Here is an 18,878-nt window from a genome sequence, read left to right on the forward strand (position 1 = left end):
ATTGCCTTACTATAAAGTATTATTACATTTTAAAAACATTTTCATAACATCAGTACAACTGTTTCCTTTGTAGTGTTAATGTATTTTACTTGTGTATAAAAACATTGTGAGGGGTTCATAAACATCAATACACTACTGAATAGGCGTCCATGCACCCAAAACATTAAAAAAAAAAGAAAGAAAGAAAGAAACAGAACCTTATACAACAGAAACTCAGGAAATGAGTTTTCACCACTATCCTGTCTCATCCAAGGTATGGGGTCCTGAGAGTTTTCTCCAATATTCCTCCCAGTTTTCTCCAATATTCCTCCAAAGAACTCCTGCTTCAAAGAAAGGGTTATTATTCAAAAAGGGAAGTTTGGATGGGATTGATACAACTTTGTGCGAGAGTGGAGAAGCATTCCTTCTAGGCAGTCTATAGCTGATGACGCAGAGTCCCCCTTTTGAAAGAGAAAACAATGGTGTACCCGGTTCCTCAAGCATACTGGCTTAAGTACTTGATGATGTGTATCACTGGCTTGTCTTTTATGTAGTAAACAATCTCTTCTCTGTGGCACTGGGCATCCTGAGGTATAATAAATGCTCTCTGCTGATGACAGTCTCTATAATGCCTTTCTCCCTAATTCAAGGCCTCTACTAGGTGGCCTCCCAACTTCCGCTAGCTTCACACCTGTATCCTGCTCCCTACCAACTCTCAGCCAAGGTCACCCTGTGAAACTTAGGACTCAAAAAAACACAGCTTAAAAATCACTGATTTATCTTGATTTCTTACCTCAAATATAAATATCCTTATTGTGGCAAATGATTACTTTAAAACCTAAATAATATAAAGCTAAAAGTAAAAAATCTCCATCTACTTAAAATTTACTTTTAACTTTGCAGGCTGATATTCACAATCATGTATATTTATACATTATATCTGTAGTATCCTATAATAAACTTTTTTCTCTTAACATCAATTAACAGCATTCCATGCTCCTAAATAAATCCACGTAGATTTCCTCCTTTTCACCAGCTGCGCAGTGTTTTCTTTTATGTCAGTACCATAATTTAATCAAATGCCATCAGAGAACACGTAACTAGGGAAAATCCTTATACATACAAGTCTGCATACTAATTTTTCCCAGCTTGAGATATACTTGACATATAACATATTTTAAGCTTAAGGTGTACAGAAAGTAACAAAATACAGAACCAAAAGTAGATTGAACAAGTTAAGGAATTTATTATTTCATGTAACAAAAAGTTCAAAGGAAAAGCAGTTCCAGGATTGGGAATTCAGAAGCACAGTTAAGGTACTTTCTATCTCTGCACCCCACTATCCTTAATCTGATGGTTTTCATCTTTATGCCTGTCCTCTTGATTATCAAATGGAAGAGATGACAGATGTACAAGGTGAGCACTGACCCCAACCCACTGAGAAGATAGTGTCCAGTGAAAGTTGGTGTGCATAATCCAGTTATCCACCACCCCTCTGCTCAAGTTGGTGTGCCTAATCCAATTATCCACCTCTCTGCTCTTGCAAAATAGTAATTAGGGAATAAAGATAAGGATTTAGAACCTTCACCAGCCCTTCCACACATGGGGAGAGAAGCTGAAAGTCAAGACTGTAACAGCAGTAAGTATAAAATTCCTTCCTTAAATATGTAATATTCTTTGGCCCTGGAGTCACTGACTTCACACTTAAACTAATCTATATTTCACTTTTATTATATTAATGGAGCTCTCAAGGACCGAATTCTATTAAAGTAAAATTAAGGACAAAATTCTGTTAAAGTAAAATGAACTTTTTAAGCAATATAAGTGATTACATAGGATATATATATATATCACACAAACACATAATACACGATGTATATAATAAAATCCTCATAGGCATAAAAATTCTTAATAGAAATAAATTATAATAAAATAAAAATTGTTTAGTGTCTGTTTGCTTTTCTTAAATAACTAAAACAAATTCATAAAGCAAAACCAAAATTTGTTCACTCTTACAGAAATGATTCTGATTGATGCATACTTTTCTTAATGCTAATTTATCAAACCCTGAGTTTTGCTTCTCTATCTGTTGTTAAATACACACCACTATAAACAAATAAGAATGTTTTAAAATAAGGGTCCTACACATTGGGATTTAGTTATTTGAAATCAGGTTTTTTCATTCTGAATAGTTTCAGTAAAATCTTGTGTTACAGTAGAATGTCTCCTTAGCTGCTTTAACAAGGTCTGTGTTAAATTAATAAAATACAACATTACTCCTGCTTAAGAGTGCATCTTTCATTACATAAGTTAGCAAATATCTTATATAAAATCAAATGCCCAATAATGTAATTAAATCATTGCTACTTGAAGTATTTTATACAGGAATAATTTATCTCTTTACACTGTTGAAGCCTTGCCTTGCATTTCAGTATGTTTTATAGCTTCTGTATCATTACCTGAAATTTACCTAAGGGAAAAAAAAAAAAGAAAAATCATTCCTGATTTTAGGTACAAAGAAAACAAGCCTAAACATCAATTTTCTGTGACATCAGAAAGTAGTTTCAATGAAGAAACCTGCTATGTCAAATAACTTTTCATAATACTCAAGTCAATTTCATTTTTATGAGATGATTATTTGTTTTGTGAATAGGTATCTTTGCTTCTCTTTGGGATTTCTACCTTTTAGGTATTTCACTGCCTATTATCATTGTGAATAGAAAGGAAATAGAGTAGGGGCGCCTGGGTGGCTCAGTGGATTGGGTCCCTGCCTTCAGCTCAGGTCATGATCTCAGGGTCCTGGGATTGAGTCCTGCATCGGGCTCTCTGCTCAGCAGGGAGCCTGCTTCCTCCTCTATCTCTGCTTGCCTCTCTGCCTACTTGTGATCTCTCTCTGTCAAATAAATAAATAAAATTTAAAAAAAAGAAAGGAAATAGAGTGATGCTCAAGTCAATTTTATTCTTGGTTGGTAGTTTTGCTAAAAAAGATCTTTGGAAAAGAGTTTAGCAATAAAAGACTAGTTGGCTTTATCTAGTTTTATTCTAGAAAACTGTTTTTTTTTTTAAAAGATTTTATTTATTTATTTGACAGAGAAAGATCACAAGTAAGCAGAGAGAGAGAGGAGGAAGCAGAATCCCTGTGGAGCAGAGAGCCACATGCAGGGCTAGCTAGATCCCAGGACCCTGGGATCATGACCTGAGCCGAAGGCAGAGGCTTTAACCCACTGAGCCACCCAGGTGCCCCTAGAAAACCGTTTTTAAAAAGACATTTTTAGGGGCGCCTGGGTGGCTCAGTGGGCTAAAGCCTCTGCTCTCGGCTCAGGTCATGATCTTAGGGTTCTGGGATCAGCCCCCACATCGGGCTCTCTTGCTCAGCAGGGAGCCTGCTTCCCTTTCTCTCTCTCTCTGCCTGCCTCTCTGCCTACTTGTGATCTCTGTCTGTCAAATAAGTAAATAAAATCCTTTAAAAAAAAAAGACTTTTAATGCTACAGGGAAATTTATTAAAAGAATAATGCAGAAAATTTCCTTAAAAAGTTAAGAACCACAGGGCACCTGGGTGGCTCAGCTGGTAGAGCATCTGACTCTTGGTTTCAGTTCAGGTCATAATCTCGGGGTCTTGGGATTAGGCCCTATGTCAGGCTCCGCACTGTACACAAAGTCCACTTGGGACTCTCTCTCCCTCTGCCCTTCCCCACCCCCAGAATAGATAAATCTTTAAGAATAAATACATAGGGACACTTGGGAGGCTCAGTTGGCTAAGCATCTGCCTTGGCTCAGGTCATGATCCCAGGGTCCTCGGCAGGGACTCTGCTTCTCCCTCTCCCTCTGCTTCTTCCCTCCCCCTGGCCAACCACTTATGCTCTATCACTCACTCTTGCTCTCTCTCACATAAATAAAAATAAATACACAAATATATAAAAGAATCACCACTTAAACTGTCTTATACATTTAGATTACTTTAGCACACCTTCTTAAATCACTGTCCATTATGAATTTAAAAATCATTGAATATGAATAAAATATTCTACATATTACATTAAATGTTAACATTGATAAAAGTAAAACGAAATGGCTTTAGCATTTTAAATTTTCTCTAAGTTAACAAAACAAGCAGAAAAAGACCAGACTTGAAAAAATAATCACTAAAAACATTTTTAAGGAATGTGAATTCAACTTACAGGCTGGCATTGAAGACACTTCAGCCGTGACAATACTTTTTATCCCCAAGTTCGATAAGCCACCTCTTATTAAGCCACAGGTAAATGCTAAATACTGAAAGGAACAAAAATGTAAAGAATATTAAGAATTTACAAAGATAGCAATGCTATTGATAAATATGAGATTTAGTTAAGCCTTGCTATTAATAAGTCATTGCTGGGGCACTTGGGTGGTTCAATCAGTTAAGTATCTGCCTTTGGCTCAGGTCATGATCCCAGGGTTGAGCCCCACATCGGGCTCCCTGCTCAGCAGGGCGTCTGCTTCTCCCTCTGCCCTTCACCCAGCTTGTGCTTTCCCTCTTGCTCTCTCTCAAATAAAAATAAAAATACATAAATAGGGGCACCTGGGTGGCTCAATCGTTAAGTGTCTGCCTTCAGCTTAGGGACATGATTCCAGGGTCCTGGAATTGAGCCCCACATTGGGATCCCTGCTTAGCAGGGAACCTGCTTCTCCCTCTCCCACTTTCCCTGCTTGTGTTCCCTCTCTCGCTGTCTCTGTCAAATAAATAAAAAAATAAAATCCTTTTTAAAAAATAAAACACTACTAAAAAAATAATACGTAGGGGCACCTGGGTGGCTCAGTGGGTTAAGCCTCTGCCTTCAGCTCAGGTCATGATCTCAGGGTCCTGGGATTAAGCCCCACATCAGGCTCTCTGTTCAACATGGAACCTGTCTCCCCCTCTCCCTCTGCCTGCCTCTCTGCCTACTTGTGATGGCTCTCTCTGTCAAATTAAAAAAAACAAACAAACAAAAAACCCATAAAGTTAAGAATCACCACTTAAGTTGTCTTACATAATACAAACCCAAAAACACAGATACACTGAACACAAAACATGTATTCTTTGAAATACATGTTAACAAATGTTAACAATATTAAAAAACTTTAATTAACTAAAGGAGATTATAAATATAAACTGAGGTGAGCAATTTCACACAACTAACGCCAGTTTTATAAGCTAGACTATCTTTTCTGATATATCTATGCTATATTCAAGAATCTAACATTAACTTACATTTCAATGCCATTTGGTTACAGTGTTTCATTAGTCATCATAAACCTATTCAGCTAGAAGTTAATATAGACTATTTTAATATGATGAACACCTGTCTCCTATTTCATAGAAAAGAATTTAAACAGGAGCACCTGGATGGCTCAGTTGTTTATGCATCTGCCTTCCACTCAGGTAATGATACTGCATAGGGCTCTGTGCTATGCAGTGGAGAGTCTGCTTCTCCCTCTTCCCCTGCTCCTCCCCCACTTGTGCATGCTCTCTCTCTCTCAAATAAATAAAATCTTTATTCATTTATTTAGATTTTATTTATTTATTTGTCAGAGAGAGAAAGAGAGAGAGAGAGAGAACACAAGCAGGGGGAATGGCAGGCAGAGAGAGAGAAGCAGGTTCCCTGCTAAGCAAGGAGCCCAATTCAGGACTCCATCCCAGGACACTAAGATCATGACTGGAGCCAAAGGCAGACATTTAACCAACTGAGCCATGCAGGCATCCCATAAATAAAATCTTTAAAAACAAGAAAGAAAGAGAAGTGCTTAAACAAAAAAGAAAAACTTTAAAACCTATTTTAAACTCATAAGTCTGTTGTGGTTGGCATGTACTTTCCCTATGAAAACCCCAATCTTGGGGCACCTGGGTGGCTCAGTGGGTTAAGCCGCTGCCTTCGGCTCAGGTCATGATCTCAGGGTCCTAGGATCGAGCCCCGCATTGGGCTCTCTGCTCGGCAGGGAGCCTGCTTCCCCCTCTTTCTCTGCCTGCCTCTCTGCCTACTTGTGATCTTTCTATCTGTCAAATAAATAAATAAAATCTTTAAAAAAAAGAAAAAAAAGAAAACCCCAATCTTCCACTCTGTTAAATACCTTAGATGCATGTTCTAAATACTGCTTTCCTGCAGACATCTGAGTAAGCAGACGAAATTTGTTGTCCTGAAGTACATAGATGCCCTGTTTCAAAAATAGAAAAAACATCAAAAGTCAGTGTAGCCTGTAGTCCTTAAAAATTATTTATTCCCTTCAAATACAAATCTAAAGCACAATGAGATATCACCTCACACCAGTCAGAATGGCTAAAATTAACAAGTTAGGAAATGACAGATGCTGGCGAGGTTACGGAGAAGGGGGAACCTTCCTACACTGTTGGTGGGAATGCAAGCTGGTGCAACCATTCTGGAAAACAGCATGGAGGTTCCTCAAAATGTTGAAAATAGAACTACCCTATGACCCAGCAATTGCACTACTGGGTATTTACCCTAAAGATACAAACGTAGTGATCCGAAGGGGCACATGCACCCGAATGTTTATAGCAGCAATGTTCACAATAGCCAACTGTGGAAAGACCCTAGATGTCCATCAACAGATGAATGGATAAAGATGTGGTATATATACACAATGGAATACTATGCAGCCATCAAAAGAAATGAAATCTTGCCATTTGTGATGACGTGGATGGAATTAGAGGGTATCATGCTTAGCGAAATAAGTCAATTGGAGAAAGACAACTATCATATGATCTACCTGATATGAGGAAGTGGAGATGCAACATGGGGGGTTAAGGGGATAGGAGAAGAATAAATGAAACAAGATGGGATTGGGAAGGAGACAAACCATAAGTGACTCTTAATCTCACAAAACAAACTGAGGGTTGCTGGGGGGAGGGGGGTTGGGAGAAGGGGGGTGGGGTTATGGAGAATAGGGAGGGTATGTGCTTTGGTGAGTACTGTGAAGTGTGTAAACCTGGCGATTCACAGACCTGTACCCCTGGGGATAAAAATCTATTATATGTTTTTAAAAAAAAAATTTTTTTTAATGTTAAAAAAAATTATTTCTTCCCTTCAAAACAATTCAAGAGTTTTTTTAAGGTATTAAAACTCTCCTTTCCACTGGTCAAATTTCCTTAAATGAAGGAATTTTGCAGTGCTCAAGCTGAAGAATTGTTCAGAACTTTCTAACAACAATATTTCTTGAATGCTTTAAGATACTCAAGATACAGGGGTGACTGGGTGACTTAGTTGGTTAAGCAACTGCCTTCAGCTCAGGTCATGATCCTAGAGTCCTGGGATCGAGCCCCACATTGGGCTCCCTGCTCAGAGGGAAGCCTGCTCTCCCCCTCCTACTCCCCTGCTTGTGTTCCCTCTCTTGCTGTGTGTCTCTCTCTGTGAAATAAATAAAATCTTTTTAAAAAAGTAAAAAAAAAATTGTTACTGTAAGTTACAAAAAATTTTTAAAAAACTTAAAAAAAGAAGATATTAAAGATAAAAAGATGCATAAAATAGTTCCTATCCTTAAAGAACCCACAGTCTAGTGCAAAGGAATCAGAAATACATGTCCGGGTAGAATTAGCAGTTATATATTAGCTCGTATCTAGAAAGCCAATAATCAGTCACTTCTTCCCATTAGCATTTCAATATTTACAACGATATTGTTATATGAAAAAAATTAAAGCTAGTGATAGCTATAAGATAAATTATTTTCATTTTCTAATCCTTAATCAAAATGCCAAATCCTCTAAATATTTCCTTGAGTTTCATAAAATAAAGTAAATCTACTTAGATGCATAATTTTCCATGTAATCTATTAAATCTTATATTAACAAATTATTTTAAGAGATTAATGACATCAACTAAATAATGCAAGAGTTACTTAAGAGTTAAATACGTGCAGGGTGCCTGGGTGGCTCCGTGGGTTAAGCCTCTGTCTTGGGCCCTGGGATCTAGGCCCGCATGGGGCTCTCTGCTCAGCAGGGAGCCTGTTTACCCCTCTCTCTCTCCCTGCCCCCCTGCCTACTTGTGATCTCTCCCTCTGTCAAGTAAATAAATAAAATCTTAAAAAAAAAAAAAGTTAAATATGCTCTATAAATTAAACTTTAGCGATTACTCTAAAAACAAATGTGACATATCTGCGGTTCTGCAGAAAATTACCACCAAGTAATAATAACTAAGGAACCAAATCCTAAAACCTTTATTATTCTGACATTTGCTACTTTTTAAAACTTAAGTTATTTAATTAGGGAAAAAAACCAGCTATCATTACCGATATTTGTCTCTTTGTTCTTATTCACTATATCCTATTACAGAAAAAAGTAATGATATATTAATAACATATAAAGGAAACATTTCAAAGTTGACTAGAAATTATTCTGTTTTATATATTAAATAAATGACTAAAATAGAACATTTATATTAAGTTAAAGGCTTAAAAAATAGGCCTTAATCTGTCTAAATACCTGATGATTTGTCCTTAGATTGTCGATTTGTTTCTTGAATACTGTAGTCCAAAAATCTTTACAAATGAACTTCATGATATCTAACTCATCCTTGAACCTCGCAGTATCTTTTGTAAACCTAAAAAAACCAACTGAAAGTAATTAGTATTTTTCCTCCAAAGAAAGCAGGAGGGTTATATTATTCACTAATTTTGAAATGCCAGAACAGAGTGAACATTTATTGACAGTTGTAAAGTGATAAGCACCAAGAAAAGAAGACCCCGTCTCAATTCACACTGTTATGTAATTATGGTGCTAAAATTAGTCTTAACAGTAAGCAGCAATTTTATGTACAATTCGTTCTAGCACATTAAGAAAAGGCTAAGCATAATCATGGTATTGTTATATAAAATATAACCAGATTCAGCTATTCAGATGAGAAAGGAATGCCTTATGAATTGATCTATAAATTACAAGATTACTAAACACATAAACACAGACTCTAAAGCATTTCCATCCCTTGCATTTAAACAGAAATCCATTCAGGTTAAAGAACCTACTAGACCTTAAGTAGAAAATGCAACAAGATTTTAGATAGTTGTTTCAGTATACCAAATTCTTTAGGAAAAAAGTCTAAAGTATACATATACATTTTCTTCAAATATTAAAACATGAAAGTTGGACAACAGAATTAAAATAGCATCAGACCTAAAAAGAAATTTTAATCCATGAATTAAAGAACAGAGAATAAATAAAATTTAGGAATTAAAGTATTTCAAATTTTATACAATCTTTTGAAATGGATCACCTTTGTTTATAACCTACCTGGAAGAAAATTTTCAAATCCATTCTGCTCACCTTTCTATCAATCCTTGTCCCACTCGAAACCCCATGTTTTCCAGCTTAGTAATACAGCGTCCATTTTCCTATTTTAAAAAATAATAGTTTGGAATATTTTTAGAATGCCAGAATGTCAATATTAAAAATTGTTATAAGATGTTGACTTAATGTAAGTGGTTACACTTTTTTTCACTAAAAAATTTTCTTTTTTTTTTTTTAAGATTTTATTTATTTGAGAGAGAGTGAGAAGAGACAAAGCATGAGCAGGAGGAGGGGTAGAGGGAGAGAGTGAGGGAGAAGGAGGAGCGGACTCTACCCCTGAGCCGGAAGACTGCTGCAGGGCTAAATCCCGGGACCTGAGATCATGACCTGAGCTAAAGGCAGATGCTTAACTGACTGAACCATGCAAGCACCCTCACTAAATTATTCTATGAAAAAGTAAATTATAAGTTATATTTGAGTTTTCTTAGTACTAGTCATTTCATAAGGCAACAAGGTAAACAGGGAACTGTTACTTACTACTTTTCAGAAATGCTAACCCCTTTTCCTAATTACTCCTGCTAACCTTCCCCCCCCAGCCCTGGCCCATTTTCAACTATTCTCCCCTCAGTTGTAAAAATGAAGTCAAAGTACCACCTTTCCATCAGTCATTCCCTTTGGGAAGTCATTAAATTCTACTGTTCCTTGCTTTAAATGTCTCTTAGAGTCATCCAAACTTTCCTGTTCTCAGTGTCTTAACTAATGACCCCACCATCCTATGCCAGGAATCATGCAGTTGAGTTGGCTTGCTCTTTCTCTGACAATCTCATCTAGGCTTCAGACTTTTAACTACTACCCATATGCTGAACTCTCAAAATCCTCTGGATCATCTACAAAGCCACCTATAATCCAGATTTCTCTATCTCGCATGGCTTCAACCTTAAACTCTTCTTCACTCACATGAGCTCTAGCAATACTAGTCTTGCTGTTCTTAAACATGCCAGGCATGCTCCAATCTCAGGTCTCCTGCACAGGCAGCTCTTCATTCAGATATCCAAATGACCAACACCCTTGTTCCAAGTATTCATTCACATGTCACCATCTCAGTGAGGCCCATTTTTTTTTCTTTCTTTTTTCAGGTGTACAATATAATCACCCAGCAATTCTATAGATTATTCGGTGCTTATCACAGTAAGTATATATATTTTTTAACATACAATGTATTATTTGTTTCAGGGTTACAGGTCTGTGATTCATCAGTCTTAGACAATTCACAGCACTCACCATAGCACATACCCTTCCCAGTGTCCAACACCCAGCCACCCCATCCCCCCCACTCCCCTCCATTCCAGCAACCCTCAGTTTGTTTCAGTATGGTTTATCTCCCTCTCTGGTTTCATCTTGTTTCATTTTTCCCTCCCTTCCCCTATGATCCTCTATATTGCTTCTCAAATTCCTCAGTGAGATCATATGATAATTGTCTTTCTCTGACTGACTTACTCTGCTTAGCATAAAACCCTCTAGTTCCATCCACATCATTACAAATGGCAAGATCTCATTTTTTTAATGACTGCATAATATTCCATTGTGTAATACCACTTCTTCTTTATCCATTCATTTGTTAATGGACATCTACTATTCTTTCCGTAGTTTGGCTATTGTGGACATTGCTGCTATAAACACTGGAGTGCACATGCCCCTTTGGATCACTACATTTGTATTTTGGGGGTAGGTTGTATGATAGCTCTATTTTCAACTTTCTGAGGCACCTCCATACTATTAGCATATTCTTAATTATCTTTATGTATTTCACCCGTCCCCCACCCACCCACATCAGTGAGGCTCATTTTAACTACCTTCTTTAAAACTGCAACATTATTCCCCCTTTAGAAATTCTCTATTCCAGTGATTCTCAAAGTGTGCCCCAAGACCAGTAACATTAGCATCATGTACGAACTTGTAAAAAGTGCGAATTCTGAAACTCAATTTACTGAATCAGAAACTGTAGGTGTGGAGTTAGTAGTCTGTGTTTTAAGAAGACCTCTAAAGTAGGGTGCCTGGCTGGCTCAGTGGGTAGAGCATGCAACTCTTGATCTCTGGGTTGTAAATTCAAGACCCACATTGGGTGTATAGATTACTTAAAAATAAAAAAAATTTTTTTTAAAAAAAGCAGCCCCCTGGGCGCCTGGGTGGCTCAGTGGGTTAGGCCGCTGCCTTCAGCTCAGGTCATGATCTCAGAGTCCTGGGATCGAGTCCCGCATCGGGCTCTCTGCTCAGCAGGGAGCCTGCTTCCCTCTCTCTCTCTGCCTGCCTCTCCATCTACTTGTGATTTCTCTCTGTCAAATAAATAAATAAAATCTTTAAAAAAAAAAAAAAAAAACTTTAAAAAAAGCAGCCCCCTAAAAGTGATTCTGATGCCCTATCCCATTTCCCTGCTTAATTAGTCTCCAAAGAACATCTTTCACCATTTAACATACTATATACATTTTACTAATTTCACATCCCCACCCTCTGCTAGAATATAGCTCCAAAATGGCAGGGGTATTTATGTATTCTGAAGCTTATTAGGCTCCACTAAGTATATCATAAGCCTCATTATTTGGTTAACTTTCTTCTAAGGAACCATGTATTCTACTAATGAGGTTGTGACTACTAAATCTGTACATTTATAGTACAGACCTTATTGGACATAGCTATAGAGAAGTCCCACAGCCCCCTCAAATTAGGCATATTCAAAATGGTATTTGGGGCACCTGACTGGTTCAGTCAGTAAAGCATGCAACTCAATCCCAGGGTTTTAAGTCCAAACCCCACATTGGGTATAGAGATTATATAAAACCCTTAAAAAAATTAAATGAGGGGTGCCTGGGTGGCTCAGTCAATTAAGTAACCAACTCTTGGTTTTGGTTCAGGTTGTGGTCTCAGGGTCATGGGATCGATCCCTGTGTCTGGCTGGATGCTCAGATAAAGCTGACTTGAGAGTCTCTCCTTCTATCCATCCCAACCCTGGCTCCTATGAGTACACTTGTGTGTGCTCACACACACACACTCTCTCTCTCAAGAAAATAAATAAGTAAAAATTAAAAAAAAAAGATATCATCTTAATTTCCTCAGCCTGTGCTGCCTCTAAAATTCCCTAAATTCATTAATGGCACCACCATCCACCTAGTTACTGCAACCAGGAAACTTCCATTTTCTTCACCTCTTTACTCCCAAACTTCCACATGCACTGCAGTTCTGTAGAGCCTATCATCTATACACTCTCAAATCTACCTTCTTTTTCCATCCTTACTACTTAAGTTAGCCCTTCTCAATTCTCTCCTGGTTTCCAGTTAGAGCCTTCCAAATGATCTTCTTGTCTCTAGTTTTTTCTTCCTTTTATTTATTTCTTCTGTAATTCTGGCAAAGACTTCCTAAAAACTAAATCATGTTATTTCTCTACTGAACCTTTCAGCACCCTCTCCCTTTCTTCAAAATAAAGTTCAAACTCCTTACCATGGCAGTATGTGCTTTTCCTTAAATGATCCTGGCTAGTTAACCAGATTCACTAACAGCCACATATCCACAAACATTTCTCCTTCTACCACTCTGAAATTTCTGCAACTCCATAGTTCCATGCTTTCTTCTGCCACCTCACATATGGTGTATGGAACACCACATGCTGTTCCATACACAGTATATAGCCTTTATTTTTTTTTTTAAAGATTGTATTTATTGAGAGAGAGAAGGAGAAAGAGCATGAGCAGGTGAGAGGCAGAGGGAGAAGCTGATTCCCCACTAAGCAGGAAGCCTGATGCAGGGCTCAATTCCAGGACCCTGCAATCATGACCTGGGCCAAAGGCAGACACATAACTGACTGAGCCACCCAGGCGCCACTTTATTTATTTTTAAAGATTTATTTATTTAAGAGAGCAAGCATATGCGTGCAGTGGGAGAGGAAAAGGAACAGAGAGAATCTCAAGCGGACTCTCCACTAAGTATGGAGCCTGACATGGGGGTTGATCTCGGGACCCTGAGATCATAACCAGAGCCAAAACCCAAAGTAGGACACCCAACAAACTTAGCCACCCAACAGACCATATCTGCTTTAAATTCAGCTCAAGTGTCATATCTCCTAAAAGCCTTCCTTGGCGCTCTTGTAGGCCCTATGCTGTCATAACACTCTGCACATAAATCTACTACTATACTTATAATCATTTGTTTTTCTGTTATTCTCTAGTTCACTTCAAAATATGCTCAGGTGGGAAAAAAAATGCTCAGGTGGAATAAGTAACTCATCAGCCTTTGTGGAATCATCCAGGAGTATGTTGATTAGCAGGGAATAGGACTTTATGTAGACATTCTCAAATCCTAACTACTGATTACATGAGCTTTTAAATGATGCCCTTGTAAATATCTTCTGATGTTGCTACTTGTTCACTCACTTTGGTATCTGTGAATACTCACAAGTGGGTACCAAGTTTTTTTTAAAAATTAAACTTGAAAATATTTTATCTATTAACCTTTTAAAAAATCTATTCTCCTTAAATCGGTAAATGCCTAATTATTCAGTTTTTAAAGATTTAATTCCTCCTTAAGCATAGTTTGAAAATCATTGATTTGGAGGGTGAGAACACTGGTTCTTTTCTTTATTTCACCTCAAAACTTATGACTTCATCTCTTTGAAGATATATAAAAACCACTGTTTTATGTTAGGGTTATGTGACTTTCTTATACATTTATTTATTATGAAAAATCTGAAGTACACTTAAAGTAGAGACACTAATACAACAAAACCTCGAACACCTAAATTCCCAAATGAATTCTAATCAACACCGCCACTTTAATTTTTTAAAATTCTTTTTGCTTGGGGTGCCTGGGTGGCTCAGTGGGTTAGGGCCTCTGCCTTAGGCTCAGTCATGATCCCAGGGTCCTAGGATCGAGTCCCGCATTAGGCTCCCTGCTCAGCGGGGAGCCTGATTCCTCCTCCCTCTCTGCTTGTGATCTCTGTCAAGTAAATAAATAAAAAATCTTTTTAAAAAAATTCTTTTTGCTTATATGCACTTTCAATTCCCCAGTGTAAACAAAGTACAATAAGAAAAATATTTTTTATTAAGTTCTAAAGATTAATTTTTAAGTAATCTCTACACCCAGTGTGGAGCTCAAACTTACAACCCAAAGATCAAGAGTTGCGCACTCAGTTGGGGCACCTGGGTGGCACAGAAGGTTAAGTGTCTACCTCTTAGTTTCAGCTCAGGGTTATGGGATAACACTCAGCATGGAATCCGTTTGAGTTTCCCTCTCCCTCTCCCACCCCTCCCCCACTCTCCCCCACTGCTCTAAGAAATAAACATCTTTAAAAAAAAAAGTGTCGCACGCTCTACCAACTGAGCCAGCCAGGCACTCCTAAAGTTATTTTTATTTATTTTATTTTTTTCAAAGATTTTATCTATTGGGGCACCTGGGTGGCTCAGTGGGTTAAAGCCTCTGCCCTCGGCTCAGGTCATGATTCCAGGGTCCTGGGATAGAGTCCCACATCGGGCTCTCTGCTCAGCAGGGAGCCTGCTTCCTCCTCTCTCTCTCTCTCTCTCTGCCTGCATCTCTGCCTACTTGTGATCTCTGTCAAATAAATAAATAAAATCTTAAAAAAAAAAGATTTTATCTATTAATTTGACAGAGAGCAGGAGAGAGAGGGAGAATACAAACAGGAGGACCAGCAGAGGGACAACCAGGCTCCTCACCCAACAGGGAGCCCAATGTGAGGCTCCATCCTAGGACCCTGAGATCAAGATCGAAGGCAAAGGCAGATGCTTAACCAACTGAGCCATCCAGCACCCCGATCCAAAAGTTATTTTTAGATTAAATAATTCAAAACTTACAGATTTCCTTTCCCTTATATGACTAGCACATCTCTCTTTTTTTTTTTTAAAAGATTTTATTTATTTATTTGACAGAGAGAAATCACAAGTAGATGGAGAGGCAGGCAGAGAAAGAGAGAGGGAAGCAGGCTCCCTGCTGAGCAGAGAGCCCGATGCGGGACTCAATCCCAGGACCCTGAGATCATGACCTGAGCCAAAGGCAGCGGCTTAACCCACTGAGCCACCCAGGCGCCCAACTAGCACATCTCTTAATATTATCAGTCATGATTACAACAGCTGTTTTAGTTTGTTTTCGTTAATCCACCGGAAAAAACAGGGATTGAAAAAAAGTTTTTCCAGGGTGAAAGTTGTAAGAGGGAAAGTAGAGAGAGGGGTGTAAAGAGAACTCATTGCACACATGATGGTGGGGGGGGGGGGCAGGGGTTTAATAATAAAAGAGTGAAAGAGGTGTGTTACTCATTATTCTTTGGGAAAATGGTAAAGGGAAGGCTAACTTTGCTTAAACAATAAATGTCTGCTACTCGTCACTTAGCATAGATGCTAAACATTAATAACTGTTGGTTCTTGATGATAATGAAGTCAAAAGCGTGTAACTTGGAAAAAGCTCTTTATTACAGGTGGGTCTGAATAAGAACCATTCAGTCCTTCATTTCCAATACTCTCCCGGGTATCTTTTTAGATTTTTTTTTTTTTTAAAGATTTTATTTATTTGACAGACAAAGGTCACAATCAGGCAGAGAGGCAGGCAGAGAGAGAGGAGGAAGCAGGCTCCCTGCAGAGCAGAGAGTGCGGGGCTCGATCCGGGCGCTGGGATCCGGACGCTGGGATCGTGACCTGAGCCGAAGGCAGAGGCTTTAATCCACTGAGCCACCCAGGTGCCCCTCCAATACTCTCCCTGGTATCTTTTTAGTATCTCTGAATGCATCATGCTTTTCTGTCATAGACTGAACATGTCTCCCTCAAAATTCTTATTTTAAAATCCTAACCCCCAATGTGATAGTATTATTAAATAAGGGCCTTGGAAGGTGATTCTGTCATGAGGATAAAGCTGTTAAGAACAGGATAAATGCCACTATAAGAAAGACCCCAGAGAGCTAGTTAGCTCCTTTCCACCATGTGAACACACAGGCAAAAGACATCCATCTATGAACCGGGCAAAGGCCTTCATCAGACCAGAATCTGCTGGTGCCTTAATCTTGGACTCTTCAGCCTTCACAATTGTGAGAAATAAATTTCTGTTGTCCATAAGTCACCCACTCTATGGTGTTTTGTTATAGCAGCCTAATAGACTAATACACTATCCTTCTTGTGGTTTACACACGAGCAGAACCTTTCCCAGATTCCTACACACACCTCAGAAATCCAACATGTTCAAAATAATTCATTCTTTAAAAAAAAAAATATTTTATTTATTTATTTGACAGAGATCACAAGTAGGCACAGAGGCAGGCAGAGAGAGGAAGGGAAGCAGGCTCCCCGCAGAGCGGAGAGCTCGACTCGAGGCTCGATCCCAAAACCCTGGGATCATGACCTGAGCTGAAGGCAGAGGCTTTAACCCACTGAGCCACCCAGGCGCCCCCAAATAATTCATTCTTTAAACTTTTTCAAAGATTTTATTTGAAAGAGCACGAGAGCAAGCACACATGCAGGTCTCTCTCTCTCTCTCTCACACACACACACACACAAAGCAGAGGAGGGGCAGAGGGAAATAGACTCCCCACTGAGCAGGAAACCGGATGTGGGACTGAACCCTAGAATCATGCCTGAGCGGAAGGCAGACGCTTAACAAGCTGAGCCACCCAGTGCCCCAAAATAATTCATTCTTTATCTCTTTCTTCTATTTCCTCTCCATCCAAGACAGCTGCTCAACCTAAAAATCGGGATAATTTTCAATTCTCACTCCTATCCCTAACCAAGTCCTAGAGATTCTACCTCCTAACTTTCAAACCATTCTCTCCTTTTCGTTCTTAGTTCAGATCTTCATCATCTCCTGCCGACTCCTGAAATAATGAATCTTTCCACTCCAAGGATCTTCTCTCTCCAACCTAAACACTGGATTATCTTTCTAAAATGCAAATGGACCACATCATTCCCCTCTTTAAAATTCTCCACTGGGGCACATGGGTGGGCTCAGGCAGTTAAGTGTCCAACTCTTCATTTGGTTCAGGTCAAGACCTCAGGGTCATGAAACTGAGCCCCCACATATGGCTCTGCACTGTGTGGAGTCTGCTTAAGATTCTCTCCCGCTCCCCCCCCCCAGCTCGTGCTCTAGCTCTTAAAATAAAAACAAAAACAAAAACAAAAAAACACTCCCACTGCTAATGTCAAATTCTTTAATCATACAGCATACAGGGCTCCTTCCAGCTTCAGTTCTCAACATTTCTCACTCTCCATCCATTCAGTCTAGTCACAGTGAAATACTTAAGTATATTTAAATGCACTACCCCATTTCATACATACCCCTATGTCTTTACCTTTTCCTGAGATGCTTTCCCTCCCCCCACTGTCCACGCTCCTTGATCAACAGCATCATAGAGAGAGGGCTTCTGACTTGAGTATGACTTTGGAATATCCCATTTATAATATTCATTAGAACTCCGTGACTTTATACCTAATTACCACCTAATACATTAATCATTCATTGACACCTATTTCCCAATGACTGTGAGGTGGGGGGGTTGATCTCACATTTAGCACAATATCAGGCTCATAATAAACACTTAATAAATCAATATTTTCTGAATAAATGATGTTTCCCACAAATTCTAAATAACTTCCTGGAGAATGGAGTCATTGTCTCATTACTATACCGCCAGCATGCAGAACTACCTCTGACTTATAATGGGCACTAAATAACTAATTTTTTAATTAAATTTGTTTCCTAATTATAGTAACGCCTGCAAACTTCCCTTTAATTTCAAATCGCATTACCCTTCTGTCTTAGAGGTGCGTGCAGTAATACTGATGATTATGATAGGAGGTGGGGGTAGTTTCACAACTCTGTCCAGTGGATGGCTCCGTAGTGCTGGAGTGACAGAATTAAGTAAGGGTGCCAAAACCAGGTGTGCAGTTAACCATGCCATAAGTCATGGTAGCGTCAACGCTAAAAGTAAAAACATCTGTGACCTGCAGGAATCAGATATGAGAATGGGCCAAAAAAAAAAAAAAAAGTCAATATGCGAAAGTGAAAAGGATGAAAGACTGAAGAGAGCTGACAGATTTTAGGCGTAGGATACCTGGCAGTCGACAAGTTTGTCTACACCTCGGAGGGCCTTCGGGGGCGATAGGACAAGGGATGAAGTAAAGAACTGAGAGAAAACAAAGAATGTCACCGCAAAAGGACCTCAAGGGCTTTTGGTATATGCGCTGTCGAAGTGAGCATCTCAAGGGCTTTTGGCAGCACTCACCACCTCCCCCTGCTCCGCGGACTTGTACACGCCAGACACCATCTCGTTATGGAGAAGCAAAAACAACGCCTCGTCCGCCATTTCCTGCTTAGTCTTCCAAACGCCGGGTTTCGGCTCGGGTTTGGGCCGGGCTCAAAGGTTCCGGCGAGCGCCTGAGCGATTTGGACGCCGGCTCCGCGACTCCTTCAGTCCACAGCCAGTTCCTGGTTGCTAGGAGACCGAAAAACTCGCTCCGCGTCCCCAAGCCTGGTACAAGCGTGAGTCCGGTACCGTGACGAGCCCACTCCAGGGCCACCAAGCCCTCAGGCCCAACAACACAATCTGACAGCAGCCGGAAACAAACAGAGCCAGCCGAGACCCTATCCGGCCCCTGGGCGGGGGGCGGA

At 39.3% G+C, this 18,878-nt stretch overlaps 1 protein-coding gene across 1 annotated transcript; it reads right to left on the reverse strand.

Annotated features, from left to right (window-relative positions):
• Window positions 1-1,201: 1,201 nt before the first annotated feature.
• On the reverse strand, window positions 1,202-18,878 carry TRAPPC6B (trafficking protein particle complex subunit 6B). Its single transcript, XM_059373114.1, has 6 exons — window positions 18,493-18,878; window positions 9,267-9,334; window positions 8,430-8,547; window positions 6,068-6,151; window positions 4,159-4,252; window positions 1,202-2,449 (listed from the first exon to the last, which is right to left on the reverse strand). Exons 1-6 carry the CDS (start codon window positions 18,571-18,573, stop codon window positions 2,418-2,420), a joined length of 477 nt encoding a protein of 158 aa, XP_059229097.1. The 5' UTR covers window positions 18,574-18,878; the 3' UTR covers window positions 1,202-2,417.

This window comes from Mustela nigripes, chromosome 13 (assembly GCF_022355385.1).
Source record: "Mustela nigripes isolate SB6536 chromosome 13, MUSNIG.SB6536, whole genome shotgun sequence".
NCBI classification, from domain to species: Eukaryota; Metazoa; Chordata; class Mammalia; order Carnivora; family Mustelidae; genus Mustela; species Mustela nigripes.